This window comes from Verticillium alfalfae, genomic scaffold (assembly GCF_000150825.1).
Source record: "Verticillium alfalfae VaMs.102 supercont1.15 genomic scaffold, whole genome shotgun sequence".
Lineage (NCBI taxonomy): Eukaryota > Fungi > Ascomycota > Sordariomycetes > Glomerellales > Plectosphaerellaceae > Verticillium > Verticillium alfalfae.
In genome coordinates this window covers 735,390-750,586 of record NW_003315024.1, presented here as the reverse complement: position 1 = coordinate 750,586, position 15,197 = coordinate 735,390, and the positions used below count along the sequence as shown (strand labels likewise).

The window sequence follows — 15,197 nt, the reverse complement described above, 5'->3', positions numbered from 1 at the left end:
TCTTGACGTCATTTTCCAGGGCTCACCGACACCTGACTTGGGCGACACGAGCTGGGCTGGATTGGCAGCTGCAGGGTTGCGTGGCTCAGAAGCACGTGCAGCACGATGATCAGATTGCTACATGCCTTCGTCCTGGTAGGCTCGGTTGAGGGAGGGAGATCAGTATGTACGGTAGCTAGGTACCTGAGGAATGGCACAGCGAGGGAGACAGAACCGCGCTCAGCAGTCCCTAAGAAAGCAAGCAAAAAGGAAAGACAAGAGTCGTCCTGTCCTCGAACGTCCCAGGCGGCTGGGCTGGGCTGGGCTAGCCTTTTGGTGCACGCGGCCATGCCACATGCCACTGTCTCACCGCCCGAAGGTCATGGCACGCCCCTCTAGGATCTTGGAGGGCACCGCCTCGCCTGCTCGCTCACCTTGTCACCCCAAGGTACCGTCCCAGGCGTCCCAACGGCAAGTTCGTACGTACCACACTGAAGGGTGGCGCCGTTTGGAGTGAGTTTGTATAGTGGTGCGATAGGCAGGAGGAGCCAGTGATTAAGCATGAACATGAGCAACAGTAACCCAAGATTGGGGGGAAGGGGGGGGGGGGCGCTTCGGGATGTGCATGCGCCTCCATGCCTCCACCTTCTCCACCATCGCCCCCCTCCTACCTGCCCGCCAACCCTTGTTCGCCTGGACGCCTTCCCCCTCTCACCTGCCAGCCCTCTGTCTATGCCTGCCTTGCCTTGCTTGCCTGCCTACTCCTCGGCCCCCCCTACCCTGCAAAAGGAGGGGAGAGCGCGCTGAAAGAGCAACAACCTGGACAAGGTGCCTGCTCACTGCCGCCTGCCCCCGCCTGTTCTGGTGCTCCCCCTCCTTTTTCTGGTGCTACCTGGTCACCTAGGCCAAGGGTCCTTTCCTCGTCTTGGCACGATCTGGCGCCACATGCGCTAGACTCGTAGTCTTGGCCGACTCGAGCTTATTTTGGCTTTGTACTCCATCTTGTCCCAACCGCTGGCTTCCCTTCTTTATCTCTTCCACCACCCGCTCTTCCCGGTCGTTGTTGGCACGTCGGCCCTCCGTCGTCTTGCATCCTACCATCTGCCCACCTCCCGACCCGTCACAGCAAACTCGCATCGCCGAGCCCTCTGCCCCAGGCCGCCGCGGCCACCATCCCCCGTCATGTCGGACGACGGCAACAGAGCGCCTCCCCAGGGCGGCGTCATTGAGGGCGCCAATCCCTCCGAGTACAACCCCAATGATCCCATTGTCATCTTCATCATCCAGGTAGGCGCCCATGCGCGAGTTGCCACCAAAACCCCCCCCGGACCAAAACTGACGCGTGCGTGCCCAACCCAGGCCGGCATGATCCTCATCGTCTGCCACGCCCTCCACTGGCCCCTCGCCAAAATCCGCCAGCCTCGCGTCATCGCAGAAGTCATAGGCGGTATCGTCTTGGGCCCTTCCGTCATGGGTCGTATACCGGGCTTCCGCGATGCCATCTTTCCCTCCGAATCCATTCCGAACCTCACACTGATCGCCAACGTCGGTCTCGTGCTGTATCTCTTCATCATCGGCATGGAGACGGACGTCGGTTTCCTGCTGAGCAACTGGCGCATCGCCACCTCCGTCTCCGTTGCTGGTCTCGCCTTTCCCTTCGGCATGGGATGTGCCTTGGCGTGGGGCATCTACAACCAGTTCTCGGACGATCCCGGTATCCTGCACATCGACTTCCCCATTTACATGCTGTTCGTTGGTGTTGCCATTGCCATCACGGTGCGTCTTGCGCCCCGCTCTTTGCCACCCCTTCTGCGCCCCGAGTCCGCAGTGCTGATCATAGGCTCCCAGGCTTTCCCTGTGCTCTGCCGTATCTTGACCGAGCTCAAGCTCCTCGACACGTCCGTTGGTGTCATTACGCTTGCGGCTGGTGTCGCAAACGATGTCGTTGGTGAGTGACAGGTCGCGGCGAATCAACGGTGGGGGAGAGGAACCACACTGACTTTTGTCTCACCTCACGTAGGCTGGATCCTGCTCGCCCTCTGCGTCGCCCTCGCCAACGCCGGCAGTGGTCTCACGGCCGTATGGATTCTGCTGTCTTGCGCCGGCTTCATGCTCTTCCTCATGTACGCTGTCAAGCCAGCCCTCCTGTGGCTCCTACGCAGGACCGGCAATATTGAGGATGGACCCTCGCAGAGCATGATCTCCCTGATTCTGCTCATTGCCCTCGCCTCGGCATTCTTCACGGCTATCATCGGCGTACACGCCATTTTCGGCGGTTTCATGGTCGGCCTGATCTTGCCCCGTGAGAACAGCTTCAACATCAAGGTCACCGAAAAGCTCGAGGATCTGATTGGCGCCATCTTCCTGCCGCTCTACTTCACCCTGTCTGGTCTCAAGACGGACATTGGTCTCCTCGACAGCGGCATCGCCTGGGGCTACGTCGCCGCCGTCACCTTGACGGCCTTCTTCGCCAAGGTCATGAGTGCTACCGTCGCTGCCCGCCTCAACGGCCTCGTGTGGCGCGAGTCGTTCACTATTGGTGCCCTCATGAGCTGCAAGGGCCTTGTCGAGCTCATCGTCTTGGTAAGCACTGCACCCTCTTCGACTGCACGTTACCTTGCTTACATGGCGTAGAACATTGGTCTGCAGGCTAGGATTCTCAGTACCAGGACATTCACCATTTTCGTCGTCATGGCCCTGCTCACGACCTTTGCGACGACGCCCATCGTCTCCTTCCTCTACCCGCCTTCGTATCAGAAGAAGCTCGCCGCGTGGAAGCGTGGCGAGATTGACTGGGACACAGGCGCGCCTCTGGGTTCGGCTGCATCAGGCTCGGACAGCGCCGCGGTCAAGCCGGCGACGACGCGTGTCCGCCGCGTGCTCGTCTATCTTCGCCTGGACAACATGCCTTCCATGCTCAACCTCGTGTCTCTCTTTGGCAAGCCCGCGCCCCTCGGCCAGCAGACGGCAGCTGATGAGAAGACGGTGGCCTCGTCCGAGGCACATGCCATCCAGCCAGCTGTCAAGGCCCACGGTCTACGTCTCATGGCTCTGACGGATCGTGACTCCTCTGTCATGACTGTCTCGCAGGTCTATGAGTACAGCCGTAATGACTCTGTCGTCAACATTTTCCGCACTGTCGGCCAATTCCTCAAGATTGCCGTCTCCGGTGAGGTGGCCGTCATGCCCGAGACTCGATTCACAGAAGCTCTGCTCGCCAAGTCGTCCGACATTTCGTCCGACCTCCTGCTGGTGCCCTGGAGCGAGACGGGCAGCTTGACCGACTCGCAATTTGCCACGTCGGAGAGCAAGCTGACATCAACTACGTACATCAACTTTGTCAAGTCGATATTCGCGTCGACGCAACACAATATTGCCATTTTCTTCCCTCAAGGCAACAGCACGCAGCCTACAGCCGAGCCAAAGCAGGAGCGCTCCAAGCTTATGCGAGCCTACTCATTCAGTGACCTCCACGACGACATACCCGCCATTCCCGTCACCAACCGGTCTCACCACATTTTCTTCCCCTACCTTGGAGGCCACGATGACGACTTTGCCCTGATGCTTGTTCTTCAACTCTGCGAGAAGCAGGATGCCACCGCCACGATCATTCATGTCTCTGCCGACTCGGCGCATGCCAGCGATGACGACGTGCCGTCGTTCATCTCGACCAATGCCGACAGGTCGGTCGCAGCACGCATCACGTACGAGGCTGTGACGGCAGCGAACCCTGCCGAGGTGGTGCTCAGCCGCGCGAAGGAGGAAATTCGTGTCGATACCAAGGAAGTGACTTGGCAGAACCTGGTTGTCCTCGGCCGCCGCGCCGAGAAGTACGTCGGCGACGAGGTCAAGGACTGCCTCGGGCGCTGCCGCGGCGAACTTGATCGCCAAGAATATCAAGGCTGATTTATTGGTTGTCCAGGCCAAGGCCTCCGGCGTTTGAGTACTATTTTTGTCCCGCAGAGAGTGACGCGCTGGGAGTTCAACGGTTAAGACCCTACTTGGAATTTTGTACGGGACGGCGAATGTATTTGGTTTCTTGTCATTTGCGTCGGATGACACAGACTGGGGATATCGGTGTCTTTGTGGGCATTGCATTATCGGTAGATATGAAGGGCTACCTTGGATACACGCTGGAGTTACCGCCCGAACAGGGTTGATGAACAATTCATTCTATTACGCAAGCCGTTGCAGCTCGCAGCACGGTGACATTGCAGTGCGGCAATGTCAGTGGTCATACACGACGTTTGACCTCTGCCATGTTATTCTGGCCTGCTTTGCTTATACGCCCAGATTTCTCTCCTGCGCATGGACGGCTACTTGCTGTGACGACTGGCCACCATCCTGTTCGGGACTTCGGACATTCATTTCCTGTCCGTTATATACAAGTTGGTGCCACCGATGAAGTATTGCACGGCCGGCACCTGCCATGGACTGCCTGCGCGCGAGCACGCCACATGCTCTCTCGCCTCCCCGCCTTCTGTGTGCTGTTGACAATATCCAACCGCTTATCGCGCTGGATCTCGGCCCGATCATAGACGCTTTTCGGGTCTCCTGATTTAATTACCGGACGAGAGAAGCCGTCGTCTGGCCTTGTTTCTTGGTACGACCTATCGGAGCCACGCCGAACAGATTGGGCAGGTCAAGGTAAGCTAAGCGATCTGGCTGACCTTGCTCGAACCGCCGCCGCACGTGTGGCCCAGCTAGATGATGGAGGGGGGTTGCCCCAGACAAGGCTTGTTTAGCCCGGGGGCCTAGCCGCTCAGTCAAGGGCGTTGCCCCAGATTTCAAGGCGAGTACCGTGGTTGACAGAACCAGCCGTGTCAGCTGTGGTTGCATCCGTGTCTGAAAGGAGCAACTCCCGGATCGACATGTACCGCTGCCCTGGATCGCACGACCAGGCGAACTCGATGAACAAGCTTCTCCGGATGCGCAGATCATAAATAGAGAGCATGGCACGAAAGTTCGAACGATGGTGTAGCAGAAAGACGGTCTTCTCACACAGAATCACTTTCCCTTCCTCCTCTCCTTCTTCACCATGAAGCTTCTCACGCTCCTTGCCCTCGCGGCTACGGCCACGAGCCACGCCATCTTCCAAAAGGTCTCCGTCAACGGCGTTGACCAGGGCCAGCTCAAGGGCGTGCGCGCCCCCTCGAGCAACAACCCGGTCCAGAACGTCAACGACGCCGACTTTGCCTGCAACAAGAACATCCAGTACAAGGACAACAACATCCTCACCGTGCCCGCCGGCGCCCGCGTCGGCGCCTGGTGGGGCCACGTCATCGGCGGACCCCAGGGCTCCAACGATCCCGACCACCCCATCGCCGCCTCCCACAAGGGCCCCATCATGGTCTACCTCGCCAAGGTCGCCAACGCGGCCTCGGCCTCGTCGACGGGCCTGCAGTGGTTCAAAGTCGCCGAGAACGGTCTCAGCGGCGGCAAGTGGGCTGTCGACACGATGATCTCCAACGGTGGCTGGTACTACTTTGACCTGCCGACCTGTGTTGCGCCTGGCGACTACCTCATGCGTGTTGAGCTGCTGGCCCTGCACGGCGCAAGCGTTCGCGGCGAGGCCCAGTTCTACTTTGAGTGTGCCCAGTATGTTCCCCTGTCTTGCTCCCCTGCCTGTCCATCGTTTCACCGTCACGTCTACCGCCTGCCAACGTCACCACATGAGTCTGTCACAGCATCAGCTAACAAGCCCAGGATCCGCGTCACCGGCTCGGGTAGCAACACGGGTTCCAACTTTGTATCCTTCCCCGGCGCCTACTCGGCCACGGACCCCGGTGTCCTCATCTCCATCTACGGCAACACTGGCCAGCCCGACAACGGCGGTCGCACCTACGCCATCCCCGGCCCCAGGCCCATCACCTGCTCCGGCAGCCCGCCGCCCAGCAGTCCGCCCCCCTCGACGCCTCCTCCTTCGACCCCGCCCCCAAGCTCGCCTCCTCCTTCGTCCGGCGGCGGCGGCTCGGCCCAGCTCTGGGGACAGTGCGGCGGTATCGGCTGGACGGGACCTACGACTTGCGCGTCGGGCACGTGCAAGGTTTCGAGCGAGTACTACAGCCAGTGCCTGCCCTGAGGGCCGTTGCGAGACGTTGAGAAAGCAGTCAAGCCTGTGCCTGTCACGAGGGGCGGGTGAAGCGCTCGGGGCATAACGAAGGACCCCCGGCGAGTGAAGTCTGGCAATGCCGTTCTAGTGTACATATCTTCAAGGGATGTATATAGCCGAGGACCCAGTCCCTCCTTGCCAATCCACACATACATTTTACCGATGAGGGGCCCTGCTCTGGATCCTGTTTGCGAGCACTCGGATGTCAGTCCTCTTTGACATGTACACAGCAATTCCTCCTAGCTCGTTTTGACCCATGACCCTTGCAAGGCGTTGTCGCGGAAGCTTGGTACCCAATCACGGACGCGGCTTCGATGACCTCGATATTGATCGGAGGGGGCGGCGATTGCCGACGGAGGGCTGGCCCCGGTCTCGTTGGGGATGTGATGCGGAGGAACTCTATTTGGCAGCACAGCGTTTGTGGTTTCTGAACGTGTAGCGAACCATGTTGTTTGATTAATCTGGGGATGTATACTATATGATGAAACCGCAGGAAGCTGGGGGGGGGGGCTTCATCTGAAGGCTCCTTTGCTGATTTCCTCGCTGACCTCCTTGAGTCGATGAGCGGCCCATTCAAAGTCTTCCACGTCGAGGTAGACCTGCGCGCTGAGGCGCGCATACCCACCTGCCCGTGTGCACAGAAATGGGAATGAACGTTTTCTTCTCGTCGACGAGCCATTTCTGTGCCCACGCCAGTGCCTGCGCCGTTTCGGCCGCTGACACGACGGCGCCGTCCCCTTCGCCGTCAGCCGTCCTCACGGGCAACCAGACATTGACGAGGCCGCACTTCGTCAGCGTGCCAGCTTCGTTCTCGATAATGTCCGTCCCGAGAATCTCGGCTGCCCGTCTGCCGCCCTCCCTGGCCAGCTGCCAAAGGTACGCGACGATGCGCTCCTCCCCACCGAGGACCTTGTCCCGCCACGCGAGCGCATCCTTGATCATGAGAAACGAGGTGTTGTCGACGGTGCCGACGAACTGGAAGTTCTCCTCAAACGCCGACTTGCCCGCCTCGCGCGGCGGCAGCGGGTTCATCCTCGCCGACGGCCGCGGCGACACGTACCCGTGGCTCGTCGGCAGCGTCGAGGGCAGCAGGTGCTGGTTGCGCAGCGGCACGTGGAGAAAGGCGCAGCCGCGCGGCACGTGCAGCCACTTGTGGCAGTTGGAGAGGACAAAGTCGGCGTCGAGGGCGGCGAGGTCGAGGGGCATCATGCCAACGCCCTGGGCGCCGTCGACGAGGCTCAGGACGCCGAGGTCGCGGCACGCGCGCGTCACGGCCTCGTAGGGGAAGCGCACGCCCGGCATGGACGAGACCGTGTCGAAGAGGGCGAGGCGCGGCGTGCGGCCGGCGGCGCGCGCCGCGGCCACGGTGGCGCGGAAGCGCTGCACGATGGCGGCGTCCGTGTCGGCCGGGTAGCGCAGCTCGATGACGCGCTGCGCGACGAGCGGCTTCGTGTCGGTGATGCAGTCGATGGTCTTGCCGCAGCCGCCGTAGACGGTCGAGAAGGAGATGATCTCGTCGCGCCCCGACGGGTCCCAGACGAGGTTGTGCAGCACCACGTTGACGGCCGTCGTGGCGTTGGCCACGAGCACGATCGTCTCGACCGGCGCGTGGAAGTGCGCGGCGAGGGCGGCGCGCGCCGCGTCGAGGTGCGCCGGGTACTCGTAGCGGGTGTAGAGGTCCGGCACGGCCTCGGCGCGGAGCTGCAGTGCAAACTGCTTCTCCTTGATGACGCGCGGTGTTGAGCCGAAGGACCCTGGGCGTTTGTTAGAACGAGCCTCTTGGCCCGGCAAGGGGCCGGGCGACTTACCATTGTTCATGTTTCTCCATTCAGGATCGAAGCAGAACTCGTCCCTGAGGCCTTTGCCAAAGTCTCGGGGGCCGTTGAGTGCCATTTTGCTGAGAGACGAGGTTGGGACGCCTTCTCCTTGCGACTCCGAGCCAAGAGGCGCAGGGTTCGCCGTGGACGACTCGTTGAAGACCATTTTTGAAGTCGTGTTCATGCAAATGCGGATCTGGGTCTTCTCACAGAGGTGATCTTGAATGGATTGGAAGCCATCGAGCTGGTCTGAGGCCCCGACGACATGGCATTATATTTAAGCATCTGTCGCGCCGGCTCCAAGCCAGCCGACGTCGGACCAGAAGCGATGGGAGATTAGGACACTCGCAACATGCACTGTGACTCCAGCGTGAATGAGGGGCAGACATGTCTTCAAAGGGCGCGCCGATGCGACCGACGGCACTTGGGCCTGATCCGATGGTACCCGCTCATGATGGTTCCGTTCTATCAGCCTATTGCTGGAGCCAAGGTCATACCAGGCGACCAAGACATAGTTCACAAGAGAGTCACAGTTCCTTTCAAGTTGTTAATTGGTCTGGACGCTCGTTCTGGTTTGGATATCCTGGTTTGTTGTGCTGGCAGGCCGTCAGTCTCTGTCGACTGTCGCTGACTCCTAGCTTTGGCCCCATTGACCTCGGCAGCTCAAGGAAATGGTGACTCTCAATAGGTTACTGACAGATGCAAAATCCCCAAAGTGCAGCGATGAATAGGTCTCAAATTCATATGCCTGCAACCACTGCAGATGGTCTCAAGTTGAGCCCCAGATCATGACGACCCAGCTTGTCTGACAACTGCTGTGAGCCGAAAAGTCCAGACTTCCATGGACCCCTCACAGGTGGTGTACAACATTGTACCCCAACAATTCACAGCCAGTGAAGCCATGGTGGTGCTTATCCTTCCACATGGGTATCTGAAATGTCAATGGAGGCTCCCACCATCAAAATAAGCTGGCATGAGCCTCAGTCCAGGAATCAGACAACCATCCGCTGTCGCCCTCCTGTTGCTGACATGAATGACGTGAACACCAGGAGCTGAGCAACCCTTCCACACTGTGGCTGGCCTTCACAGCAAACCACAAAACACCATCCTGCACATGAGAGCGACCGTGGGATGCCGCTAACCGAGGAGGTGACCCAGGTTCCACCGGCTTACACCTTTCTCGCACATCATGGTCCAATGCTGTGCTGTCTTCTTTGGATCCATTGAAAGATCGCCACGGAGCTCTCCTCGCGCTGACAAACAATGGCATGCCCAGAACATTTGTCAGGGTTCAGTCGCATGAGCGTCTACTGGAGTCTTCGGGTATATATATGATCTATATACATTTCATTATGCCGCTTCTAGATCGACGCTCAACAGACACTCTTTCCAGTGATAACTCCTCTCTCGACTACATTCATCCCACATAGCTTGACGTCACAATGACCCTTCCAGCAACACACCCTGCCGTCGCCGTTCAGGCCCCCCGCCAGCCGCTGACTCTGCTTGACGTCCCGACCCGCGAGCCTCAAGCGGGTGAAGTCGTCGTCAAGGTCGATTGGGCTGCCATCGCGCCTTACCATATCCATCAGGCTGACGGCGGTCTCGTCATAGACAGCTATCCGTACATCCTCGGTGACACTTTTGCCGGCACCGTCGCCGCCGTCGGCTCCGGCCCGCATACGGGGCCCGAACTCAGCCTGGGTGACGCAGTCGTCGGCTACTCATTCCGCAATGTCGACGGCGGCAAAGAAGCCGCGCTGCAAACCTACGTGACCGTGCCGTCGTTTCTCGTTGGCCGTGTGCCGAAGAACCTCAAGCCCGAGGAGGCTGTCACGGCGCAGGACCACGTCATCACCGTCTTCCACACTGTGGTACACGACCTCGGACTACCGCTGCCGTGGCCCCGTCCCGCCGACTGGACGCCTCCCGAGGCCGAGAAGCCCATTCTGCTCTGGGGCGGCGCGGGAAGTGTGGGCATGTACGCCATTGAGATTCTGCGACACTGGGGCTACGCGAATCTCATAGCCGTCGCGAGCAGGAAGAACCACGCGTACCTGCGGGAGCTTGGCGCGAAGACGACTTTCGACTACCGCGACGCTGATGTCGTCGAGCAAATTCGCGCCCATCTCGGAGGGCAGCCGGTCCCGTACGCCATTGACTGCATCGGGCACCTGACGGGGACGCTGCAGCCGATCACCAAGCTTGCTGGCGGCGGGTCCAAGGTTGCTGTCATGCTGCCTGTCATCATCAAGGATGCGAGCGAGACGGAGGCGCCAGAGTATCAGATGACCAGCCCGTCGGAGCTTTCCGTCGGGAAGTGGGAGGAGGGTGTTGAAGTCTCGGGTGTAAGGACGCATTTCTACCTTGAGGTGAGTGGGTTTAGTTCTATTTGTGGTGGTGCGATAATCTGCTGACGTTGACACAGAATGAGGAATTCAAGGAGAAGATGCAATCGGAGATTGTGCCAACACTCCTGGAACAGGGTGTCATACGGCCGAACCCGCACCGCGTGGTGGAGGGACAGAACCTTCTTGAACGGGTTGAGAACGGGCTCAAGCTGTTGAGGAACAAGGAGGTCAGCGGGGAGAAGCTGGTTCTCAGGGTTTCAGAGTAATTCCAATGCCTCATATGAAAAGGTGTTGTTGGTGTAAAGCAATGATTCTCGGCTGATGCCATTATCGTCCCCATCGGCAAGCATATACGTCGACTACAAAAGCCGTTTTCTCAATCCACCAGACGCCACAAGTTGCACACTCTCTCGCCTTGAGCCCTATGTCCGCCTCAAACCCTTACTTTACCCCACTGAATCCAACCGGTAGCCATGCTTGCCAGGAATCCCTTCCAGCAAAGCATTGAGCTCCCCAGGATGTTGCCAGGCAAATATACCCATGGTCAAAAACATTAAAGCGCCATCAAAAAGGTAAAGAAAGACCTCCCTCGAGATAAAAAAGCCGGCGTTGCCCTGGATATACTCTACTAGGCGGAAGAGCGAGCGAACCATAATCAGCCCAGACGCGACGTAGAGGACTGTCAGATACCTCTGCCACGGGATGTTCGAGGCCGAAACCCTCGCAGCGACGCTACGCGCGAATCGTCTGTGGAACAGGGCCGCCGTAACGGCGAAGAGAGTGAAGAAGATGATCTGCACAATGAGACCCAGTATGACGATTCGTTCGCCGTTGTGCATGGCATCGAGAGTACCACCGGCCATCATGCCGCCGCCTGTTTTCGCAGTTTAAAAGAATGTTTTGAGCGTGGGCCACGCAGCTGCTTACCTCCGCTTTGCATCAGAAACGACAAGACGTCTCCGAGGACGAATAGCTTGGTCAGCCAGACGCGTCGGATCGGCGAGCAGTGCTCGCCGTCAACGACGAGAATTACGCGACTGAGAATCATGTAGATGCTTGCAGCGAATAGAGAGGGCGAGATGAGGAGAAATATTGTCTGCGTGATGTAGGGAGGGGTTGTCCAGTCGGGGCTCTGTGTGGCAGAAACGGCTCTCTAATAAATTGGGTGGGTCAGCACGATGTTCTGTAGATCGAGAAGGCTAACGTACACCGGCATAACCAATTACTTGCACTAAATCTAAAGTTAATATGCTTCTCTTCCGAGACGTTCAATGAGCCATCACTTACTGTATCCTCCGATCACAAAGCATACAAAAAACCATGTCTTTGTGGTAACTAGCTTGTAGGTGTGGAATCCTGTGATGCCGAGGAAAATCAACGTGAAGATAACAGCTGCCGCCAACGAGGGATCGTATCTGTAAAGTACGAATTCAATTTTTTCGTCTTTTCCATCCCCTGAGGCTGCCATTGCGATCAAGGAGTGCCCGAAAACTGGCCTGTGTAGAATGGAAAGTTAGAAGGAGTGTGTATAAGTGCACTTGGAAATAATGAAGGACGAAGAACAGAAAGAGAATAAAGAATATCCTGAGATCGAATGAGAGAGAAAAAGAAGAGAAATTCCAACCTCGTCTCTCGAGCGGTTTGTTACTCATATCACAGGCTTGAGAGCGGCTCCAATACTTCCCAATTCAGGGGGCCGGGATTTCGGCACCTGTCAGCCTCGCCCTCCCTGCGATGGAAGACTTGTAATTCAGGAGCGTGCCATTATCGATTGAAAGTAAGTTCATGATTGGACGAATGTCGGGGAATAGTCGATATGTTCCTGAACTCAGCCCCTCCCGAGATCCGCAGTTGCCGAACCCTCGGGTTTCGTGTTCTTCGCGAATCCGAGGATTCGGGTGACCATCAAGAACCCCGTGCACTGCCTGCCATTGGAACCTAATTTACGGACCATATCTGTAACATCTGTTCAGGCGAACCGCATTCGTGATTGCGGCTCCCAAATATGTACAGTGGCCCACATTGCGCCCTTGAAACAGGGCCAGCGATTACCGTGGTGTTGAAGAGTGCGAAGGCGACTTCTCGTCTCATCGTTCTCGCCGCTGTCATCGTAATCACCGGAACCACAGGCTTTCACATCCGTCATAAGAGATGACGTCGAGGCCATCTTGACAAATCCAGATGATGGGTTTGTTACGGCAAATCATCGAGTCATCACGTCGCGAACGTGATATTTGCCTGCAAAATATCAATGGACACTCACAAATCGCGAATACGCGCATTACGGTCGCCCTGGATGCTTGCCGGTCGAGATTTCAGCGCGAACAACGTTCAAATCATCATAAAATTCATGAAGATGGCCAAATTACTTACAATCGGTACCTCTGTTCCTAGGAGCAGATTAAGCGGCTTGTCACATCAATTACATCGGCGATGCATCGGACGCGAAACAACCTTATTCTGAGAGTGGCAGACCGTAGGCACAGACCACGATACATCGCCACAAGCTGTGAGCTTTTCTCTCGTTGGACCCTGGTGGGAGATGAGTAAAGCTTAAACCCACTAATTTCAACGCTTCTTTTTCAAGATTATTCAAAACTCTGACAGGCAACAATGATCAACGATAATGGCGACAAGTCTTCGGCCGCTAGAGGAAACCACAGACAGCTCTGCTCCTCCGCGCTTACGAGACAGACTCGTCTTGTCAGGAACATAATGTCTGGAAGCACGTTAGCTCATGTTGTGGCAATCGCGCCTTGGGCGATTCGTAAGGGTAAACTTTTGCGTCTTTGAACAAAGACTTTTTGAGTATTATATGTCGGAGGGCGGGTTTTGGGTGTCTTCGGGACAGGACACATCGAGGTTTTGATGAAGCAGCCTTGGGTTCTGCGATTCTTTATCGATCCATTCTAGTTGACCGATGTGTCTAGGGGGCCTAACACCTGGGAATTAAAACCCAACAATTCACACGAGTATATCAGCGACCAGTCGCTGCCCATTTCGCGTTGCAGTTTTGGCAAAGGGTAGTGGAGGCAAGCATGGCGCCCCAATACAGCCTTCGTCACCCAGATTAGTCCCAACAGACCAATTCCACATTTATTTATCACAGTCAACTATATAATGACACAATAGATAGTCTTCATGTTATAAGCAAGGCTTGAAGCCGTGGCATTCTAAAGCTGCCGGTTTCTGCCGACAAACATCAGTGTGCCTTCAGTGTGCCTTCGAAAATAGGCTACTATGTTCGCGGGCTCCTGATCCGGTCCTGGAGGGCAAGGCTTGTTTATGGCGCGCTTGTGCAGCAAGTCGAATCAGGTGATAACGGTGATGAGGACACAAAAACGACCAGTACAGCGGCATAAGCTGCTGTTGATGCGAAAATTTCCGCCCTTCTTGCGTTGGTCATCACTCTTACACTCGCCGAGAAAAGGACAGTAAATATTGCGATCACTCCCAACTGCACATCTTGTTGTTTGATGAGACGAAGAGCGACGATCGCTCCAAGCAACAGCAGCGCCGCAATCAATGTGCTGAATACTCCTGCTGCCCAGGTGATGTGGCTTTCCAATATGTGCTCCGTTTCATCTGTCAGGCGTGTTGTCTCTCTCCTGTCAGTGAACAGTTGTTAGGGCGGTTTCTGGTAGAAACTAACTTTAAACATCCAATGATCTTGAAGAAAACGTGATAGTAGGTCGCCATCAGCCGGCCGCCTAACCGCAACTAGATCTGTCTGATTAATCTCGTCAAGTCGCGATTCGGCAAGTCCACTGAGGAGCGGACGTTCGTAGCTCTTGTTGCCAAGGGCGTCATGAATCTGGTCTCTAGAATGTGCACGTGCTACCTTCAGAGCCCTCTTTTGAGGGGACTCGAGTGCGGCGATTTGGCTTTGACGTAACAATGCTCCATCTATCTCTCTCCCACCCCGGTCAGCAACGACAGATATGGCTTCTGGGGGTGGTGAACTAACGATATTCGTTCAAAACATTGCCGATCTCTATTTCTATACGCATCCGCTCATGTTCGGGACGCCTATGATCTTTTGCGTTGTCTTCAAAAGCTTCCCATGCACGGATGGACCGAAGTGTCTCGTTATTCGGGCTTTGTGCGGCCTGTTGATCAACTTGATCCAGCCTCCACTCGAGATATGCGAGTCTGCTTTCGAGATGAAGAAGATTTCGAGCGCTGAGTCGATCAAATTTACGGAAAACAAACGTCTCGTAGTCTGGTATGGCGGCAATCCTTCGTGCCAGGGCAGAAAAGCCTTTTCTCTCCGTCACGTTTTCGACATCCATGAGATTAGGTCAAAATCGCATTCGAAGCTCTACAAGGCGCTGAAGAGTGGCGCTCTTCATCTAATGGCGAACTCATGCAGTGGCCATGTTCAACATGATGAAGAGAGCAAGTCAATGGAAATGAAGGGAGGCAACTCAGAGACGAAAATCACAGGTCACACACATGACGCCATGCACAGGGCCTACGCTCTGTGGCCTGTGGCGTGGCAGTCTGCTGGTGAGTGAGGCGTACTGTGCCCACAACATTGTCCAATGTCCTCATTCCTCCATCCCCCCTGCGACAGCCTTCAAGCAACGTCACGCAGCGCAAGACAGGGGTCGACCTTCTAGCTTTTGTTCTCAACAAATAGGCGTTGAGGATGTATGCAATGCAGCCACCTGCGCCTTATGCCGTAACGCCTCACTGTCTTGCGGCCCAAGGCTGCCAGCGGTTAGGCTGATTAGTGTCACAAGGACCTGCCGCCATATTTACACTTGTGGGTGACCGCATGCTGTCTAATATCAGTCAGGCGCTTTACCGTACCTATATCCACTCCAATGTGCCTGGAGGTCAGAACCTTTCCCAACGACATTCGCTCAGTTCGAAATTTGGGTGCCAGACCCTAGTCCAACTTTTACCCAGTCTACTACCTTACAAGTGGTGAAT

The 15,197-nt window shown here is 56.6% G+C and overlaps 5 protein-coding genes across 5 annotated transcripts; 4 read left to right on the top strand and 1 right to left on the bottom strand.

Moving 5' to 3' along the window:
• Positions 1-1,161: 1,161 nt before the first annotated feature.
• On the top strand, positions 1,162-3,885 carry VDBG_09563 (K(+)/H(+) antiporter 1; the record flags this gene model as incomplete). Its single annotated transcript, XM_003000322.1, has 4 exons — positions 1,162-1,266; positions 1,339-1,927; positions 2,000-2,562; positions 2,614-3,885. The coding sequence occupies 4 exons, from the start codon at positions 1,162-1,164 to the stop codon at positions 3,883-3,885; spliced, it is 2,529 nt and encodes an 842-aa protein (XP_003000368.1).
• A 1,132-nt stretch (positions 3,886-5,017) lies between these two features.
• VDBG_09562 (cellulose-growth-specific protein) lies at positions 5,018-6,061 on the top strand (the record flags this gene model as incomplete). The annotated part of the gene is made up of 2 exons (XM_003000321.1): positions 5,018-5,577; positions 5,686-6,061. 2 exons carry the CDS (start codon positions 5,018-5,020, stop codon positions 6,059-6,061), a joined length of 936 nt encoding a protein of 311 aa, XP_003000367.1.
• A 603-nt stretch (positions 6,062-6,664) lies between these two features.
• VDBG_09561 (lolT-1) lies at positions 6,665-8,074 on the bottom strand (the record flags this gene model as incomplete). The annotated part of the gene is made up of 2 exons (XM_003000320.1): positions 6,665-7,845; positions 7,900-8,074. 2 exons carry the CDS (start codon positions 8,072-8,074, stop codon positions 6,665-6,667), a joined length of 1,356 nt encoding a protein of 451 aa, XP_003000366.1.
• Positions 8,075-9,350: 1,276 nt separating this feature from the next.
• On the top strand, positions 9,351-10,525 carry VDBG_09560 (alcohol dehydrogenase; the record flags this gene model as incomplete). The annotated part of the gene is made up of 2 exons (XM_003000319.1): positions 9,351-10,280; positions 10,337-10,525. The coding sequence occupies 2 exons, from the start codon at positions 9,351-9,353 to the stop codon at positions 10,523-10,525; spliced, it is 1,119 nt and encodes a 372-aa protein (XP_003000365.1).
• A 3,675-nt stretch (positions 10,526-14,200) lies between these two features.
• Positions 14,201-14,776, top strand: VDBG_09559 (predicted protein; the record flags this gene model as incomplete). The annotated part of the gene is made up of 1 exon (XM_003000318.1): positions 14,201-14,776. One exon carries the CDS (start codon positions 14,201-14,203, stop codon positions 14,774-14,776), a length of 576 nt encoding a protein of 191 aa, XP_003000364.1.
• Positions 14,777-15,197: the final 421 nt, after the last annotated feature.